The sequence below is a fragment of the Exophiala spinifera genome (assembly GCF_000836115.1).
Source record: "Exophiala spinifera strain CBS 89968 unplaced genomic scaffold supercont1.4, whole genome shotgun sequence".
Classification (NCBI taxonomy): domain Eukaryota; kingdom Fungi; phylum Ascomycota; class Eurotiomycetes; order Chaetothyriales; family Herpotrichiellaceae; genus Exophiala; species Exophiala spinifera.
Window position 1 is genome coordinate 1,535,098 of NW_015622516.1, and position 21,041 is coordinate 1,556,138.

General features: G+C 51.1%; 2 protein-coding genes across 2 annotated transcripts; both read left to right on the top strand.

Moving 5' to 3' along the window:
• Window positions 1-1,217: 1,217 nt before the first annotated feature.
• On the top strand, window positions 1,218-4,435 carry PV08_05756 (uncharacterized protein; the record flags this gene model as incomplete). Its single annotated transcript, XM_016380095.1, has 3 exons — window positions 1,218-1,473; window positions 1,524-3,210; window positions 3,262-4,435. The coding sequence occupies 3 exons, from the start codon at window positions 1,218-1,220 to the stop codon at window positions 4,433-4,435; spliced, it is 3,117 nt and encodes a 1,038-aa protein (XP_016235922.1).
• A 1,587-nt stretch (window positions 4,436-6,022) lies between these two features.
• PV08_05757 (uncharacterized protein) lies at window positions 6,023-20,545 on the top strand (the record flags this gene model as incomplete). The annotated part of the gene is made up of 1 exon (XM_016380096.1): window positions 6,023-20,545. The coding sequence occupies one exon, from the start codon at window positions 6,023-6,025 to the stop codon at window positions 20,543-20,545; it is 14,523 nt and encodes a 4,840-aa protein (XP_016235923.1).
• Between the last annotated feature and the right edge of the window lie 496 nt (window positions 20,546-21,041).

The window sequence follows — 21,041 nt, forward strand, 5'->3', positions numbered from 1 at the left end:
TGAGCCTTTCCCTCAGCGGCAAGGTGCCAAGCGGCGGGTGCAACACCATACGGCTACCCTTGCCCTTGGACTGCGAAAGTGCCGCTGATCCACTGCACTGCTTCGCACCCTAACTGTGGACTGCGTGCTCGAAAGGCTAACTAAGCCTACTCCTAGCCAAAGTCCTGGGTACCCTTCTTCCCGCAATCAGTGGCGGTCAAAGGGCCGTCAATCATGCCTGTGTTTCTTCTCCTCCAGGCTCTTGTTGCGCGACGCCAATGAACCCACTGCGCCGGTCATGACAATGGGATCTTCCCTTGCTGGTTTGAAAACCATCCATCAAACCGTCCCCACCGAGAACCTCGAACTCGTCTGAGAAAGCATCGAACCCACACAGAAGCTGCACCGTCTCTTTACCAGGCTTGCGACCCGCGAGACAGTGCTTGTCCTAAATCCCAAGGGAGGCAGCGTTGCTAGCACTACCGCTGCCTACTTGTGCTGCTACGTATTGTAGTTACCAAGCGTGTACCCTAGCCCTTTTATTGCAAGTAAAACCCTTCCGAGTTGAACTTCTGTTGTCCCCCGATTCCCATAGAACCCACTGAAAGAAACAAGGACGGGAAGCGTCTCCACGTGGCTCCCAAGGCCTGGCATCTCTGCGTGTTTCCTGAGCTCTCCGTTCTCATGATTTACAAGATTGCTCTGCGACGCTACTGCGCCTAATCGAGGGACACTGCCAGTCGGGGCCTCTTGTCCATGAACAAACACGACCGATCCCTCTCCAGCGTCGAGGTGAGCAGCGTGCACAGCGCGACCACCCAAAACCTCTACGATCTCGGGCTCCTCAGCCGCCCTCACTCCAGGTCACGATCAAGCACGAAGAGTTCGAGGACGGTGCAGTGTAAGGACCTTCCAAACAAAGCCCGTGGTCTGAGCCTTTGCGGCTTTGGACCCAGGAACGTCTGTCTCGGAACGGCCAAAACCTTATACTGACACATGATTTACATGTCGCAGACAGTCACCACCACCAACATCATCCGCGCGCCCGCTTTGACGGCTATCCCCCTCGCACAGGCTCTTCATTGAGCGGCGCGACCCTCGACGGCAATTTCAAGCAGTCTAGCATCTCCTCCGGCACTTTGGGGAGATCACACACCCCTAACGAGAGTCGCCCTCGCACCAGAGACCGACGAACTCCGGCCTCGCCTGCCGCGAGCATTCCCGGTGCGGGATACCCTATGGCTGGCATGTTGGAATCAGATCGCGCACGGTCGAGGAGAGAGAGGACCTTTGTAGGCGGAGAATGCGCGGCCTGTGAGGAGCTGTTGGAACATACACTGAGAGGGGAGAGGATCTTGCAATTCTCCTGTGGCCATGTAGCACACGAGGCCTGCTTCTATGAATACATCAAAGATTCGGACGCTCAATACTGCCCGGTATGCGACGCTCCTTTGGGCCTGGATTCCTTCCGTGGGGGAAGCATTCTGGATCTCAGTAAGTTCATCCATAGGTGTCCTGGACAGCAATCCTAACAGAGACCCTAGGCAAGCTGAGCAACATGGTACGAGCGGTTGCGCAGAAGGATGTCACCTCCCCAAGAAGTTCACAGAACACCCCGATGCCATGGGATCGACAAACAACCCAAGGCCAAGAGGATAGCTTCAGTACTCGTGATTTGGCCAGTCGAGAGATGTCTACTCGAAATAGTCGAGAAAACCCCAATCGAGACAGCCGAGATAGTCAGAGGATGCGGATTGAGCGCTTAGGAATTGGACAAGCGGCCGCCAACGGCCAAAGGGGTCCGCTTCAAGCACCATCTACCATGACCAAGAATACCAGCCATACGCGTAATGACAGCGGCGGCAACAACTCATCGACTGACGACGCCAACGATCATCTAAGTCACTCACGCAAGCATGATTACGATCTTCATGCAATGGAAACAACCGTATCAGGCTCGCAGCTGAAGGACGCAAAACAGACGATACCGTCGCCAATTGTCACCGTGCGCAGCGAATACCCTACGTTGACCAGGTCAAGACAACAACAGAGTCTCACGTGTCTTGTGACGATTGAGGTACCTGAGCTTAAATGGCTACCACAACTTGAAGAGGTACAAACACCGCCTGTTCCTCCTCTTCCCACAGACTCTGGAATCAGCATGCCGGGCAGGCAACGACCTGAGCTTACACCTGACCACCTTGCCTATGAAACCCCCGAAGTTCTAGAGGAGAAAACTGAAGAACTCCGGATCCGCGTTGATAACTGGCATGGACTGGAATTTCAGCGATTTGGAAATCTTCGTCTGCATGGAACGGTGCGGGTTGGAAAGGATCGGCATTCCTGGCAGGAGCTCGAATGCTATTTATTTGGGGAGATGTTGATCTGTGTCAAAGAGAAGAAAAATTCTCATCCACCAGTAATCCTCGAATCCGGACGGAAGTTGACACGGTGCACCCTCAAAGGATCCATCTTGATCAAGAGGCATCTGAGGCAGGTGCATGCGTCTCTCGACGAGAACATTCTTACTTTGAATCTCTCAGTGGCGGAACTACCAACTTTCCACCTGCTCTTCCAAGAGAGAGAGAAGCTCGAATTGTGGCAGAAGGCTCTACGGGATCTCAACTCGTCAGACAGCTTGTCAAACTACCCACAAGACTATGAGCAAGATACTTCCGGTACCGATGACGATGAATATGGCCGACAAAATCGGACGGTCCGGCGAGTACCCTCTATGACATCGTCATATGGAGGACCAAAGTCTGCCACGACAGCGGCTACGGAGTACTCGATGCAACGAGCAGTTGTGGATCGCAAGATTCCTCCTTCACTGCACGTTCCTATCGATGTCGTAGTCGTGATACCGGTGTCTTCTTCGATGCAAGGTCTAAAGATATCTCTTCTCAAAGATACCCTGCGGTTCTTGGTTTCCAATCTAGGCGACCGCGATCGTATGGGTTTGGTTACTTTTGGTTCAAGTGGCGGCGGCGTTCCCGTGGTTGGGATGACCACGAAGACCTGGCAAGGTTGGAACAAAGTTCTCAATTCGATACGTCCAGTCGGTCAGAAGAGTCTGAGAGCTGATGTGGTGGAAGGCGCAAATGTTGCCATGGATCTTCTGATGGCACGGAAAGCTGCGAATCCGATTTCAACCATCTTATTGATCAGTGACTCTACAAGCTCGGACAGTGACAGTGTCGATTTTGTGGTGCAGAGGGCGGAAGCGGCCAAGTGAGACTCCTCTCCCAAATGACTCGTCTTCATAGTTGCTAATTTGAACAGGGTCGGCATCTTCTCGTTTGGTCTAGGTCTCACCCACAAGCCCGAGAACATGATCGAGCTCTCCACTCGGACAAAGGCATCATATCTTTATGTCAAAGACTGGATGATGCTGCGTGAATGTGCTGCTGGCGTCCTCGGTGCACTTCAGTCCATGTCGCACCAGAACGTCAAGCTAAAGCTCAAATTACCGGAAGGATCCCCAGGCAAGTTTGTGAAGATCAATGGTGCTCTGCAAACGACGAAGAGATCCACGGGAAGGGATGCCGAAGCCACATTGGGAGATCTCCATTTCGGCGACAAACGGGACATCCTGGTACAGTTGGCCATCGACCCTGACATCTCATCACAAGAGCCCGCACCGCAAGATCCGTGGGAATCCATTGTGTCTGGACTCGAAGCTCTAGGAGGCTCGCTGGACACAGAAGATCAAAGAGTACAAAGTGTCGAAGAGGTACCTCTCCTGCAGGCCGACCTCTCGTATGGTGATCTATTGAAAGATGGCTCGATTATGCAGCTGCCACGCCCGTCACTGCTTGCGATCACCATGTTGCCTGCGCACCCACAATCCCGTTCGAGTAGTGGTCGACCTTCCTCTCCTCCAATCCCCCCCCACCCGATGATAGTACAGCGACGCATGGAGCTGCTCACGTCCGATATGCTCAGCCGCGCGCTGACGCTGGTAGCACGGGGTCAACATGAACGGGCACATCATCTGCTCAACGAGACGAGAACGATACTCAAGGGACTAGGCAAAGGCGGTCTCCCGCCACTACCGCCTGGCCCTCCCGCAATGAACAAGCGACACTCGCCACCAGCGAAGGCGTCGAGCCCAAGAAGCGAGACCTCTGTAAGTATGGGCGTCCGGGACCAAAGTCCTCACTCAGACTCGAGTACACCCATTCCTCGCACGACAGGGGTAGACCTCGCCACGATGAATGCCCTGGACGCGGACATCGAAACCAGCCTGGAATGGATCAATCACCCCGCAGTATTCTCTCGCGATTCTCGCAAAGCTGTCCTTCAGGCCATTGGAGTCATATCCTCTCAACGCGCCTACACGTTCCGGTCCGCCTCGGAGTCAATCTGGGCTGAGCGTCTCCCGGGAGTCAAACGACTGACCGACCAGTCCAGGGAATGGCGAGAAGTGGGAGACGATGCTCTGACCGAAGAATAACGACCTAGTTCTCACGATACTATTGTTTTGAAATGTTGTACAGAAACCCTTTTTGTATGAGTGTGGATACGGGCCATTCACTCGTCGTATTTCTATGTCTCTCTCTCTCTCTCTCCCTCTCTCTGTATCCGGTCTACTATGTTCTCCAAGTTATCCATGTCCAGCGAAGAAGTCATTTTTTATGTTGTCGAGCAGCTTTTGGGTTTTCAGGGTTGGGTCCCCGATGAGGAAAGATTAAGAGAAAATGCAGCTTGAGCGACTTGGCCAGGTGGTTACTTCACGGTGTTTTTTGGCCTTGACGAGGCATTGTTGTTATGGTTGCGAAAGCGAAAGACAGCGAGCGATTGGGCGACTTCTTTCATGACGGCGATCAAAGGTGATCGCAGCTTACGAAGCTTGTGACTTTGCTATTATTCCATACCTTGAGATATTAAGTTGCAGTACTACTTGGCCCCCTTGCGCGTGGATAGTGTGAAATGGGTCTTGCAAGACACATACATAATTGGTTTCTACATATAGAGTACGACGGAGCAATCTATGTCAAGTGTATGATGGGCAAGAAGATACATATCCGAGGGTACCAAGTATTTTGTTTGTCCAGACTGACCTCTTCGTACATGTGCGGCTCTAGCATACTCAATCATTTCGTTTTGGTGTTGTAAGAGCAGACCCACTGTAGTATGTAACTGAGGCGAGAAAAGAAATGCTTGCGGTGATAAGGTAGATTGGAGGTTACATTGATTGACCAACTCCCACCAGTCTACTGCAGAACACATCGCGGATCTCGAACATGCATCCGGCTTCCCGATGGATCACCGTGGGTACTCGTCATGACGGTCTGTGAGTTGGGGCAAATCGTACCCCATCATGAGACTCTCTAATCCGCAGCTAACGAAGATCCAAAGGAATAAAATTGCTACTGGGGCGAATTGTAACATCATCGATGGTCGATTGACCTTTTCCCCTGGGCGGTCCTAACTAAGAACTAATTTTACGGATACTTTCGCTTTTGATGTGGCTCATGGACACTTTTCATTTTGAAGTTTTAATCAAGTAGTAATGACGTACTGAGTGAAGAACTCTATGCTTCGCGAAAAGTGTGTCCGGTGGCGCCTGATGTTCAGAGTCAGGAGGGACAAAGTCCTTCCGGGAAGCTTCAGACGATCTCACTTGGTGAAGTGGACATCAGTCATAGCACTCGTACTTGGTACCTGCTGGCTTCCATGCTCGTACCATCGCAGACCACCTCAGTCATTCGACTCGTGTCGGGACCAATACTGATCTGAAGTCAACAGCAGAAAACTGCATGAATAATATAGCTCGATAGGAGATTTAGTTGTAATGCGTGGCGATGAATACTACTAGTAAGTACCTAATCCTTAGAAGGGCAAGACTTTGCAGCCTCGCGCAGCCTCGTGAAATCCGAAGTTTTGCCGCGAGCAACAATTTTTTGATGCCAAGGCTGGACATGGATGGCAAACCTTTCGACTTGAGATTTCGTCCACGCCCATTCATCGAGATCAACAGAATTCCTTCTTCTCTGGATGAGAGGAGATTCCTCAAAGACTTTGCATCACATCTGGAACCATGGAAGACATAGCAGTGTACTGCTCATGGGCTGATGCACAAGTCCAAAGTGAAGCCAGACTCCCGCCCGAACTCCAGTCGATCATCCTTCAGTCAACGGGATCGCAGTATTTCGAGGCACTCGCGCAAGCAGCCCTAACACCACAACATGCAGATGCACTGTTCGCTTTGTACAGACCACTGTATGCCGAACTAGTGGCTCGCTTTCCAGCTTTTGGTGCCTCGCCCTCGCTTGGCCAGCTGGTAAACTCCGTTTCATGCCTTGCGAGGATACTACCGTTCGCCAAATATTTTCGGCGTCATGTCAGAGATATTTTAGTGAAACAATCCCTGTTAAATCGAATACACGAGCTGGGAGGGCCCTCCGTCAAACATAACACGGAAGACTTGCAATCGTTCATGCTGGCCTTGTTTCGCATTCTATCCTTCGATCGAGATCTACTTGCAGGCACTGCGGCTCCGGTCTTCTTTTCGTCTTTGCTTCGTCACCAGGATGGGACGATACGATACCTTGCGGTACAATGTATTTGCATGGTCATGCACTTCGCTGATGCGTTTTCCGAGCAAATGGTCGAATCATATGTTGGCAAAGGAGCTATTCTGGGTGATTGGGAAGGCAAACAAATTGATTTCCGCTTATTGAAACTGTGGGAAGAGCACCGATGGGTGGAACTTTCTAAGAGACTTGCGGATATGGAAAATCTGTATCAACGTGCCGTCCCATCTTCCCAGGTACGACCTCTGAGCCTCACCGATCTGAGCACAACGACTGCAAGCATTGGAGGCGTTATCCTTCCTCGGTCGAACCCTCCCGAGCCTCCGACATCTAGCTTTGGACTCACTCCTACGGCGAAAAGAAACTTGCAGCATGTTGGTCGTTGTCTGCTTGCAGAAAAGCCCATTTTGTTATCTGGTCCGCAAGGTTCGGGCAAAACTGCCATCCTACACGAAGCTGCGAGGGCTCTTGGCAAGCTCTCTACTTTGATCACGCTACATCTAAACGAGCAGACAGACGCGAAGAGTCTTTTGGGCATCTACACATCCTCTGCTGATGGCGAGTCATTTACCTGGCAGGCCGGTGTTTTGACCAAGGCAATTCAGCAAGGACGATGGGTGCTTATTGAAGACATTGATCGTGCTCCTGCCGAGGTCATGGGTGTGCTTCGCCCTATCATCGAGAGTGGCGAGCTGTTTCTTCCGAGTCGAAAAGAGACGGTTCGAGCGAAGGACGGATTTCGAATCCTTGCGACGATCAAGTCCGCTGGTCGCTCTTCGTCGACGTCCAGCTCGCGCCAATCCTGGCTGTTGAACCCTCGCCTATGGTCTGCGGTTGATGTAGCCAGCTATGAGGTGCATGAAATCGAGACTTTACTTCGATCGAAATACCCTATTATCGATATCTTCACATCTACCGTTCTACATGTTCATGAGCAAGTTTCTGCCTTGTACAAGTTCGACCCGCGTTTCAAAAGCTTGCAAACTAGGTCGCCCTCCTTGAGGGACCTACTGAACTGGGCGCGCCGAATTGCTAAGAGACTTCCAGAATCTGTAAAACTTTCCAAGTCAAGCCCTCTCGCTGAGGCTACGAAATTCCACATCTTCAAGGATGCTGTTGATTGTTATGGCGGATATCTGAGTGATGACGAGCTTCATGACGTCGTAGCTGTCGCCATAGCTCGCCAGATGTCCATATCTCCTCAACAGATGCGGCATTGTCTTGATGAAGGCTTTGGAAGTGTGGTTGACAATGGCACCTCCGTTCGAATAGGTCGAAGCAGTCTTCACAAGATGTCCAGCCGGCGCCGACATAGCCAAAAGACACCTTTTGCCCTTACGAAATACGCCCAACGAACTCTCGACCGTATAGCCGCTGGTGCAAGTTGCTCGGAGCCCTGCCTCTTGGTTGGTGAAACAGGCGTGGGAAAGACCACACTCGTTCAGCATATCGCCAATCTTGTGGGCCAGGAACTTACAGTTGTGAATCTTTCGCAGCAAAGTGAGATCAGCGATCTACTTGGCGGTCTGAAGCCTGTGACTACCCGATCCCTTGTCTTGCCTCTCGTCGACAAGTTCACAATCTTGTTCGAAGACACTTTCTCCACCAAAAAGAATGAAAAGTTCCACATTGCAATCAATAAGGCAGTTGCAAAGCAAAATTGGCCAAGACTGATGATACTCTGGAATGAAGCTGTTCAGCTGGCGGCCGGCTCGCTAGCTCCAGCCACAGATCCTCCCAAACCTGATGATCCCGAACGCGCTGCTAAGAGGAGAAAGCTTGCAACACCAAAGTATGACGCAATCCGCAGAAGATGGGCAGAATTTTCGGAAGACGTGAAGAGAATTCGTGCTCATGTCGAGCGTGGCGACAAGAGCCACACGTTTGCGTTTGTCGAAGGAAGACTGGTTCAGGCCGTTCGCGACGGTGCCTGGGTTCTGCTTGATGAGATCAACTTGGCAACACCGGACGCTCTTGATCACATTGTCAGCTTGCTTCATAATGGCGACGACGAAAAACCCTCCATTTTACTCGCGGAAGCCGGCAACATCGAGACTGTTGTTGCCCACCCCAACTTCAGACTATTTGGAGCCATGAATCCTGCTACGGACGCAGGCAAGAAAGATCTCCCTGCCGGTCTGCGATCACGCTTCACGGAAATCTACGTTCCATCTGGCGACAACAATCTGGAAGATCTCACAAAGATTATCCAGTCATACCTAGGTTCCCACCTCGACAACGACAGGCGAGCTGCTCCTGACTTGGCAAGAGCATATCTGGATCTGCAAAAACTGAATAAAGAGCACAAGTTGACGGATGGAGCCGGCGATGTTCCACATTTCAGCATTCGGTCTCTCGTCCGTTGCCTCTTGTATGTGCTGCAACACAGTGCGAGTCACGGCTTGAGGAGAGCAATGTACGAGGGATTCGCGATGAGCTTCTTCACAGTCTTGAGCAGAGCGTCGGAAGATCTTGCGCTGCCTACCCTCGAAAAGCACCTGCTATCGAATGTCAAGAACAAGCAGTCTTTCTTCCGCCAGCAGCCAAAGATGCCTTTCAATGGAGAAGAATTCATCGCTTTCAGACATCACCTGGTCAAGAGAGGATCTTTGAGCCTTGATTTTCAGCCACATTACATCAGAACCCCCTCGGTTGAGCGCAATTTACTGAATTTGGCACGGGCTGCTTCCATGCGCCGCTTTCCTATTCTTCTGCAAGGTCCCACGTCTGCAGGGAAAACAAGCATGGTCGAGTACCTCTCAAAGCTGTCTGGGAACAAGTTCGTCAGAATCAACAACCACGAGCATACCGATCTCCAAGAGTACCTAGGAAGTTACGTATCTGATGCCGACGGCAAGCTACAATATCGAGAAGGTGTGCTCGTGAACGCCCTTCGACAGGGTTACTGGATCGTTCTTGATGAACTCAACTTGGCTCCTAGTGATGTGCTGGAAGCACTCAACAGATTGCTCGATGACAACAGGGAACTGCTCATACCGGAATCTCAAGAAATCGTTCGCCCACATCCCAATTTTATGCTCTTTGCAACGCAGAATCCAGCTGGCCTGTACGGTGGCCGCAAACGTCTCTCCCGAGCCTTCCGGAATCGTTTCCTGGAGCTTCATTTCGATGATATTCCAGAGGATGAGCTTGAGATCATTCTGCGTGAGCGAGCACAGATTCCTCCTTCTTTCTGTGCCGAAATTGTTGCGGTGTACAAGAAGCTTTCCCTGCAAAGACAATCGTCACGACTGTTTGAGCAACGGAATAGCTTTGCAACGTTGAGGGACTTGTTCCGGTGGACGTCGAGATCGGTCGATGATAGACAGCAACTGGCCAATCATGGGTTCATGCTTCTAGCTGAACGAGTACGGGAGCCTGCAGAGCGCGCCGTGGTCAAGAAGACGATTGAGGAGACCATGAAAGTGGTCATCAACGAGGACGTTCTCTACGGAATGCAAGCCATTCCAAGCTCTGTGCAAAGGACAGGTGCCATCGTCTGGACCTCGGCCATGCGAAGACTTTTCGTTCTGATTGACCAGGCATTGAAGAACAACGAGCCTGTTCTGCTTGTTGGGGAAACGGGATGTGGCAAAACTCAAATCTGTCAAGTCATCGCGGCAGCATTTGCTCGACCTCTAGACATATACAACGCACACACCAATACAGAAACTGGAGACCTCATTGGTTCTCAGCGACCCATCCGAAATCGATCTGATCTTGAATTGCGTATACGAGAGGACTGGCGACGCTTGTTCCCAGCACCAGCCCAGGAAACACCCGTTGATGAAGTTGAGATCAATCAGCTGATTAAGGGGTTCTCAAATATGGATGTTACCAACCTTGACCCTGACGCTGTCGCACGTACACGTGCTAGTATAGGAGCATATCAGTCACTTTTCACATGGAGTGACGGCAGCTTGGTAAGAGCTATGAAACAAGGAGATCATTTTTTGCTGGATGAAATTTCACTAGCTGATGATTCTGTGCTGGAACGATTGAACAGTGTCCTTGAACCTTCAAGAACTATATTATTGGCCGAGAAAGGATCTGACGACAATCTCGTTGTTGCACATGCAGACTTCCAATTCTTAGCTACGATGAATCCTGGCGGCGACTACGGCAAGCGTGAATTGAGTGCCGCTCTCCGCAATCGGTTAACTGAGATCTGGGTTCCGCCTCTATCGCAAGAAGCAGATATCGTGCCAATCGTCCAAAACAAACTGATATCGAGAAGTGAGAAAATCGCACGGCAGATGCTGACTTTTGCTTCCTGGTTTCGCCGTACATTCCATTCTACTGCGTCCGACGCCATCCCCCTTCGTGACTTACTTGCTTGGGCAGAATTTATCAACCGTGCTTCGGCTATCGGAGAAGAGCTTTCCTTCATCCATGGAGCTTTCATGGTCTACATCGATTCTATCGGAGCAAATCCTGCGGGGTTGACTTCCACAGGATCCCAGGATCTGAATGACTCCCGACGAGCCTGCCTGCTACACCTCCAGACTCTTGTGAACATTGATGTTTTGCAAACTTATTACGAAAACCCTGAGATTCAGAGGACACAAAGCCACCTTCGTGTCGGGGCTTTTGCACTTTTTCGAAGTCAGGATAATGGGCAGGATCACTCAGAGCTCGTGTTCGACGCCCCCACAACACTGCAGAACACTATGAGAATCGTTCGTGCGTTACAGATGGCTCGGCCTATTCTTCTGGAAGGTAGTCCTGGTGTTGGTAAGACAGCCATTGTGACTGCGCTTGCTCAAGCCTGTGGCAAACAGTTTACTCGTATCAACCTTTCAGATCAGACTGATCTTATGGATCTGTTCGGTGCCGATACACCTTCCGAAGGCGAACACATGGGAAACTTTTGCTGGCAAAATGGCCCTCTTTTGGATGCAATGCAGAATGGAGGTTGGGTTCTTTTGGACGAGATGAACCTAGCCTCGCAGTCCGTATTGGAAGGACTGAACTCTTGTCTCGATCACCGGAGAGAAGCATATATTGCAGAACTGGACAAGTCTTTCACTTGCCATCCTGAATTCACTTTATTCGCTGCTCAGAACCCCCATCACCAAGGCGGCGGAAGGAAAGGTCTTCCAGCATCCTTCGTCAATCGATTCACGGTGGTGTTTGCGGACTCTTTCCAAAGAGAGGATCTTTTGCGTATCTGCAAAAGCAAGTTTCCGAAGATGCCTTCAGATCAACTAGAGGGGGTTATTGAAGCAACTGCGCAGATTGACCAACTAGTCACTCAGTCTCCAGCGTTCAATATAGGAGGCCCGTGGGAACTCAATCTTCGCGATGTCAGTCGATGGTTGACACTCTGTGAACGGCAACCCACACTTCCAGCATCTGCCCAATATCGCACTATAGTGGCTGAAAGATTTCGATCCGCGCCCCAGAGGACTCTCTCCTTCGAGATAGGCGAACAGGTCTGGCAATCAAAGTTTCTGGAGAGCTTCTACAACACTCTCACACCGACTTTCTTTCAGATTGGGACCTCATTCTTGACTCGAGACAGCAATCAACAGCGAACGAATGGGCCCGACTCCACTATTGCTATATCTCATCTTCCGGGCGCGAACTCTATCATCACTGCTATCAATAATAACTGGCCCGTTATCATTTGTGGCCCTTCAGTGTCTGGGAAGACAACTCTTGTCCGTTCGCTTGCCGCTACATGTGGGGCGGAATGTGTGGAGTTTTCCATGAACGCAGATGTTGACACCATGGACCTTGTTGGTGGTTTCGAGCAGTATGACGTCCGACGAGATATTGTGAACCTACAGGACAAGATGAGAGACATCCTTCGAGGAATTATTGCCCAATCGCTAAACACAAGAGACTCTCAACGTCTTCACGAAGCTTCACTCGACGTATGGCGTCTGGTTGATGCCGAGCAGATCAACCTCGGTGAGCTCTTACGAGTTATGCCCAGCATCTCAAGGTCATTCCCAGAACTCGAGGAATCTATCCACGCAATTGTGGAGCTTTTGAAGACCTCCAACAATAACAAATCACGCTTTGTCTGGAACGATGGTATTCTGATTGATGCCGTTGAGAATGGCTATTGGCTGGTTCTGGACAATGCGAATCTCTGCAATCCCTCTGTCCTAGATCGTCTCAATTCACTTCTGGAGCCTAATGGTGTCCTTGCTGTGAGTGAACATCATAATGCAGGCACCGCTAGAGTTATCAAACCGCATCCAAACTTCCGAATATTCATGACAGTTGATCCTCGCTACGGCGAGTTGTCAAGAGCGATGCGAAATCGCTCGTTGGAAGTCTTCGTGCCGCCCTTGAATGAGGACGAGGTCAAGTCACAGGTCATTCAATACCCATATACGTCGTCTATCGCTCGGTTGAGACAGTTGACACGAGCAGCACTCCAAAATCCCCCGCTAGAGATCATCGAACCTTTTGTCTACAACCTTTCAAACGAGGAGATGTCTCTGAGTCTGAGTAAAACATCCACCATGCCTGGCAGTGTTGTGCTTGAGGAATTATTGGCCTCGATGGCTAGGTTTGACCCTCTTAACGCCTACCGACTGTCATCACTGTCTGGCGACACAAGCTTACCACACATTCCGCAGCTTGTGACTCTCGATGAGCCTTTGTTCCAACTCAAATTTCCAGTTGGCCAGCAAATTTGGAGTCCTGTTGCGGCGGAAGTGTTTACTCGAGCATGGTACGTCACTCTAGGGATGGTCAAGATCAAAGCCTGCATAGCCGCTGCTGCTGAGCACGCCGCGGTGGTCCCGGCTAGAGAAAGAACCGTCCTGGAACGTTCTGTGATGGTCAACGGCCAGTCAAAGACTCTCGCAAGTCTCCCACAAGTTTTTGGCTTTGCGAACAACTGCGTCACTGAACTAGAGAGATCAAGCGCTGGGGGCGTCGTAGATGTGCGCTTTATAAGAGCTCTTGAGCAGATATCTGCGTTTCTGAGTGACATCATTGAACTCTCCAATGCTAAAACCGTGGATGCTACACTTCTGCAAGCCTACAATCAGATATCTTCTGGCATGGCTCGCGATATTGAAGTTTCCTATCCGGGAATGGCAACCGCATTCAGGAGTTGTCTTGATTCACTCGCACCCCGAGACCGAGAACTCAAATACGGCCGGGGACTCCAGTTGATGTGGCCAAAATTCCGACCGGAGACAGCGCAAACCCCTTCCCAGTTGAAGATGCAATTAACATTAGAGTCACTAATTGCGAGATTCGACGCGGCATCTCATTCACTGCCACAGTCTAGAGCGTCGTTGTCCGTTCTCAGATCGAAGCTGCAGCAGACCTATGATTCCGTTCTCACTTCCAAAGATGGACTGTCTTTGTTGGAACCTCTTCAAAAAGCTGTTTCAGAACTCGAGATGAAATCTGAACATGGATTTCCCCTTGGCGGTAAGTTCCAGCATACGATCGACTACATTTACCAGGTCATATTCCTTGGTATTGGAATTACAAATCCCTCCGAGCTACAGGCATTAGCGATGTTCTCGACTCTGCCCAGCATGACATTAGGGCTTGCGGGAGAGAAGACTGTGCCATTCTCTCTTAATCAGCTAGCCTCGCTTAATATTCGTCTTCTATGCAATCAGGCCTTGGTCGGCACCACACTTGTGTCGCAATTATGCTCCGTACTTGACCAACCACTTGGTACTCTTCATCATGCAAAGGAAGAATTGTCCCTTGTTGCACGAGAACTTTCCTGCAACGCGAGTAATCTCGCCAGATGGTCGAATGCCATGATTGAACGTGTCCAGATTGTTGTCTCAGGCATGTTGTCAGCGCACTCTGAGATGCTTACAGAGCGAGGAAAAGCTTGTATATCTGGTCAGCACATCGACGGTCTCAAGCAGCTAGCAGGTTTATCTCAAGACGATATCATTTTACCTGGTCGTGACCGACAATACTTTAGAGAGATCTATTCCCGCAACATTCATCCGATTCTGGTTTTGCTGGTTTCTCACGATCATTTCAGTCTCGGCGAGCTCTCCGATTGTCTCATCAGATTGTCCCTAGCCGGTCTTGAGCTCATGGTGCCGGACAAGATTACGGATCCAGCCATCTATCCATCTGTTGCTTTCCAGTTATACCAAAGGCGTGTTCACGAACTTGAGAGCAGAATTGCATGCCAGACAAAGTTCCACCAAATCATCATGGGACAAGACACTAGCATGGTGATTCGGACACTGAAGGGGGCACTCTCTTGCCTTGGAAGAGTCTCGCCGCCACCAACTGTCCTTAGACCTGATAAGTCGGAGTTAAACAAGATTCAAGAGACCTTCACACGGATCACTCATGGTCTTCTGAGTACCCAGACCAGTCACGACGATGCGGTTGGTCACTCGGGCAAGGTGCGGCAATGGGCAAATGAACAGGGCCAAGTCAATCTACATGCCATGATCGAGCGTCTCGAGAGTGCGAATCGAAGTTATGACGATTTCGTAAAACCAATTCTATGGTTCTTGAAGTGCTTTTCTCATGGGATTGATCTACTAGCAGCACAAGCAAAGGGAAAACACGACGATGCGGTGCTTGGTAAGATTGTGCGACACATTCCAATGCTAGGAGCTCATCCAAACAACCTACAGCTCTGGGATGTAACGTTTGAGGACGTCTCCAACTCCGCACTCAATTTTCAATGGCTGGAATTTGTTGCGGTCGACAAGTGCTTAACGCCAAAAGACAATCTTACCTACAGTCAAGGTTTGCTCGATGTCCTTGACCATTTTTATTTTGATTGGAAGACTCGTCTGGCCAAAGATCAAGCGGAGGCTGCTGTCCAGTCGCGGTATTTTTCCTATCGAGGCGATGGTGCTAAAGATGCCGATGACGAATTGCGTGAGATGCAAGAATTGTTCCCAGATTTCGCGGATGCGACGAAAGAACTGGAAAATCTGGAATCGAAGTACGATGCTCGAGCCGTCGCAGTCAAGCTAGCGACTCTCCATGAGAAGATATACACCTTGCAAGACCCGCAACGTGCCCTAAGAAGTTATATATTGGGTACATTGGAAGAAATCGCCAAATACAGCAAACACACAAGTGGCGACATTGGAGGCAACTTGGTCGACCTTTTGCCTGGTATATTGCTCCAAATGGAAGACAGGGCGGCCGCCTTGCATGGCACTAACCAGCGTCAGGATCTCAATATCTACAGCGATCCCAATGTTGCAGAATATGAGAAGCTCTTCACCCTGGTTTACCAAGTTCAAGCACGATTTGATACCATTGCAGAGAGGTGGCCAGAGCACACAGTTCCTGCCGAAGTGCTTACCTACTGCAAGGAAGTTTTGTATTTGAACCTCGGCGATCCACTAGCCAAGTTCATGACCAAAACAGAGAAGCTTTACGAAATAGTTTCTCAGTGGCAGAGTGTTGCTAGCAAAGAGTGGTCGGTTGTGCCGCTGATTGATCAACTAGCCGCTCTCATAGTCAGCTGGAGACGTCTCGAACTGCTCTCATGGGCTGGGCTTTTGGACGAAGAGAAACGCCGACACGAACAGAACGCCGCTGCCTGGTACTTCATCGCCTATGAGTCTGTACTGCATAACTCTGCGAGAATGGTCGCAGCTGGCGAAAACATGCAACTGTACGGCCAGGACCTGGCACGGACCATCGAAGTCTTCCTTGAAACGACAAGCCTGGGACAATATTCGTCTCGACTCAAGCTGCTGAATACTCTGAACCACACTCTTATGGATATCTCAAAACGTGTTACTGGCATGCTGCCAGTTCACAGCTGTGTTTCAAACATCATTGAGCATTACCGACGATATGAGCCCGGTATTGAGGCAGCGCTTCAAACTGGACGTGGCAGTCTAGAAAAGGCCCTGAAAGAACAGATACAACTGGCGAGCTGGAAGGATACAAATATCACTGCTCTTCGTGATAGCGCGCGCCGATCACACCATAAATTGTTCAAGATTGTAAGGAAATATCGTGACCTACTCAATAAACCTGTGGTCATCTCAAAGTCAGTCGGAGAGTTGGTGGCCGAGCTTCCTGCAACAATCTCAGAACTGAAAATGGCCGAGTCATCGCTCGATGTGTCGACGATACAGCATGCGCTGGTGAAATGTGGGCATGCGTTTCCGGACTGGCACGCAAGACCGGCACGGTTGACCGATACGGTTGGGGCTGCAAAGAGCATGCACCATCTGTACACCAAGAATGTAATCGAGCTCGAGGTTCATCTTGAACTTGCCTCTTTCAGGGACGATTTGAAGAGCGCCATCAAGCAGTTGAGGTCTGAAACTCCTTCGGCGTTGACAGAGGAGAATACTGCTTTGGTTCGTCATCTCCAGGAGAGGAAGAGGCGTCTACTAGCAGACACACTGAAAACAGTATCGCAGATGGGCGTCAGACGGAATCTGCCAACATCGGAGCTCGCCAAGCAATCCTCAGCGGCTCTCATTCTGGCTTCGTCGCCCGACCTTTGCTTGACCGATCCGAAGTCCAATACCTACCAGGCCAATGCTGCGTTCCATGATCTACTTGATGTGATGTCTCAAGTTCGAGCGGGGCGGACAGAGCATTCCGAAGACCTCACAGAGGGCGAGGTTGGGAGGAGCTTGGGCCTATTGGAGGGACTTTTGTTTGTGGTTCTCAATCAACGTCAAGTTGTTGCCGTGTCCGGAGAGAGCTCGGTCAATTTGGAGAGCCAGTTGGCTCTTCTGCGTTCTTGTTTGAGCCATGTTCCTGACCAGCTCTCTGCCTCATCGGATTCTCAAGGTCAAGGTCACGCATCATTGGGCCGACATTTGGCATGGCTGGCAGAAGTCTTGACTCTGTCCTGCAGGATTTTGACGTTCCAGGCGCAACATACCAGCCTTGGAGTTGACCCACTCCTGGATGGTCTGCGTGACTACATCAACCGCGTCAAAGATCACCAGTCCAAACTCGAACAATTACCAGGTCTTCCTCGGGGATTGAAAAGTGAAAATCACGAGATTCCGAAGAAGCAAAGTTTGCAAACACTGTCAGAGCTTGCCACGTTCTTAAGAGAATGGCAAGCTAAAGAGCCTCACGTCGACTTTGTCTTGCGTCAACTTATTCCGTGGACTGAAAACTTGCAAGCTCTACAGCAGGTGAACGAGAGCAGTATTCGCAGCACGACTTTGTCCTCGTGGGATGATCACCTCAGAACCCTGATCGACCAGATTTTTGTGGCCTTACAGAGATGGTCCTCGGCACAAGAGGACAGGCCAAACTCGGTCGAAGACCAGGGCTGGCTCACCAAGGCCGACCGATGTGCTGCTCAAGCAACCCGAGCAATGCAAATTGATTCTATCAGCGCCGGAATTGGATCTCTACTCCACAGTCTCCATTGTTTGGGTCCAAACGACTTCGTAGTTGCCTGTGATCTATTGCGAGTGGCATCTCCAGTCTTTGAGCAATTTTGCGATATCTGTGTGCATTCACACAGCCAACAAGAAGTTGTCCATTTGGAAACATGCCGCCTGGCGCTCCAGCTGGCTAACTCGTTCAACGCACTTCTCTCCCAAGGCTTCTGCCGTCCTTCAGAACCAAGCGAAGGCGAAGAACAGTCTGGCAAACTCGAAAGTGGTACTGGCTTAGGTGAAGGTGAAGGAGCTGAGGATATCAGCAAGGACGTGGGCGAAGACGAAGATTTGTCAGAGCTCGCGCAGACAGGTCAGAATGACGACCGCGATGATGAGATGGAGAACGCAGAGGATGCTGTTGATATGGGCAAGGACGATCTGGAAGGGGAGACGGGAGACAAAGAAGAGCAGAAGTCTGAAGAGGAAGGACAAGAAGGATCTGAAGATGAGGGAGACGATGACGTCGACGAAGAGACTGGATCGGTAGATGACCTTGATCCCACCACGGTAGATGAGAAGATGTGGGATGACATGAAGAACGAGACTGAAGATAAGCAGATGAAGAATGATAAGGCCGAGGGACAAAAGTCAGACGATCAGACTGCTGCTGATGGGAAGAAGGCCGAGGAAGAAGACTTGGAAGGTCAAGAAGGCGAAGAGCAAAAGGACCAGGAAGAAGGGGAAGAGGGCGAAGGCGCCGAACGACCTGAAGCTGAGAATATGGACCCGCATACCGAAAATCAAGACGCTCTAGAGCTGCCGGAAGAGTTGCAGCTGGCTGGAGAAGAGGAAATCAAGGACGATGACATTTCTGACGATGGCATGGATGAAATGTCCGACATTGATCAGCCGGCAGAAGATGACACAAAGGATGGTGAGTTGGACGATGTCGAGAAGGAAGAGGGGCGTCTTGATGATGCCGCTATTGAAGATGATGTCGACGAGAACGACGAGGCTGAGAACGGCGTTGGACAAGACGACGAGATCATGGAAGACCAGGAGCCTGAGCCAAATGAGGACGAGACGGGTGACCACCAAACGCGCGATGACGATGCTGCGCTGGACCAAGATGAGCCCGCTGGAGGCGACACTGGGGCTGCAAATACCCGCCAGGACACAATTGATCAGCAACAAACAGCACAGGGCATGAACGAAGCCGAGCAAGAGCCTAACCCCGAACAATCTCGACCCGGCAAAGCACCCGAGAACCAAGAACAGGGTGAGACAGGAAAGGGTGCTGCCGAGCTCGGAGCCGGGCGGACTGATGAGGTCGAGTACCAGCAGGATGAAGCATTGAGAAAGCTCGCAGAAGTGCTGGACCAGTGGCACAATCGCCGAGAAATATTACCAGCGTCCGAGGAAAATGTGCAGCAGCATGACAAGGAGCAAGACGTTGATATGGCAGATGTGGATTTCGAGCACGTCCAAGACGAAGATGACGAAGGAGATGCTCAAGCCCTAGGTGCTGCGTCTGGCGATCAAGCTCAGAATCTCGACCAGAGCAGAGCAATCGAGGACGACAAAATGGCTGTTGATCAGAATGCGGACGTGCTTGATGCCCTGGAACCAGAAGTGCAAGACAACATCGCTGAGAGATTGCATCGCCTGCAGGCTCGGTCCCATGCAGAAGACGCCAAAGGATCAGGGGCATTCCTCCCCGGTCAAGAACGATGGATCAATCCACCCAGGGATCCAGACGAAAATGCCGAGGCGGGTCAGGATGATGCCCTGTCGGACATTGAAGATATCGACGACCTCAGCAAGAACACTACCGTCCCTGCGTCTCCTCCAACGAGCGCCGCCGACGCGGCACAACTCTGGAACCAATGCTCCGCTGCGACGCATCAATTCTCGCTCATCCTGACCGAACAACTCCGACTCATTCTCTCGCCCACCACGGCGACGAAACTCCGCGGCGACTACAGGACGGGTAAACGTCTCAACATCAAGCGCATCATCCCCTACATCGCGTCCAACTACAAGCGCGACAAGATCTGGATGCGCCGGTCCGTGCCGAGCAAACGCAACTACCAGATCATGATCGCGGTCGACGACAGCAAGTCGATGAGCGAGTCCGGCGCCGACCTCCTCGCGTTCGAGACCCTGGCCATGCTCACCAAGGCGCTCTCGATGCTCGAGGCAGGCGAGATCTGCGTGGTCGGGTTCGGCGACGAGGAACACGTCCGCGTCGCCCACCCGTTCGGCACGCCGTTTTCTCCGGCCGAGTCCGGGGTGAACGTCTTCCGGTCGTTTGGGTTCAACCAGCGTGGCACGAACGTGCGGAACCTGGTGAAGGAAAGCATCCAGCTCTTCCGCGACGCCCGGCTCAAGGGGCACGCGGCGTCGGAGGACCTGTGGCAGTTGCAACTCATCGTCAGCGACGGGCACTGTTCGGACCACGAAGGCATCGCGAGGCTCGTCCGCCAAGCACGAGAGGAAAAGATCATCGTGGTCTTCGTCATCGTCGACGCCGGACAAGACAGCATTCTCGATCTTCAAGAGGCGGTCTACGAGGCGGATCCGGTGCAGAGTGGGGAGATGAGGTTGCGCACGAAACGCTATCTGGAGGATTTCCCCTTCCCGTACTACCTGGTGGTCAGGGACGTGAGGGATCTACCTGGTGTTTTGGCCACTGCTTTGAAAGGGTGGTTTGGGAGCGTTGTTGATGTCCAGTGACTGGTAGATACTTGAAGTACGTTTCATTATTGGGGCGGGTACCAAGGGAGGCAGGTAGGTTGGTGGGTTGGTTGGTTGGTTGGTTGGTAGGGAGGCAGGTAGGGTAGATAGGTATTTGATCTACAAAGACCGTACCGTATACGTGATGTTATATTCTGTCGAAGCCTACGTAATTCGGGTGTAGTAGTAGTAGGGAACGTTGAGACGCCATCTTACCTTGAAGATTCAAGGATCACTCTCGCGACATGCTGACCTTGACTTGTCCTATCACTTAACTCATCCAACTCATCTTGAGATGTAGGTGTTTGTTACTTTGTCGTCATCATAGACATCGTCATGGTCATTATCGGTAATGTTATTTTCCGGGTTTTGTGGAAGGGGGAAGGTGGGTGGGAGTTAATGCTTTTATTCAACTCCCAAGTCCGTCTGATTATCTCTACCAAATTTTGTATTCCAAGGTCGATCGATTCATTATTCAAAGATGCAGTATCCGAGA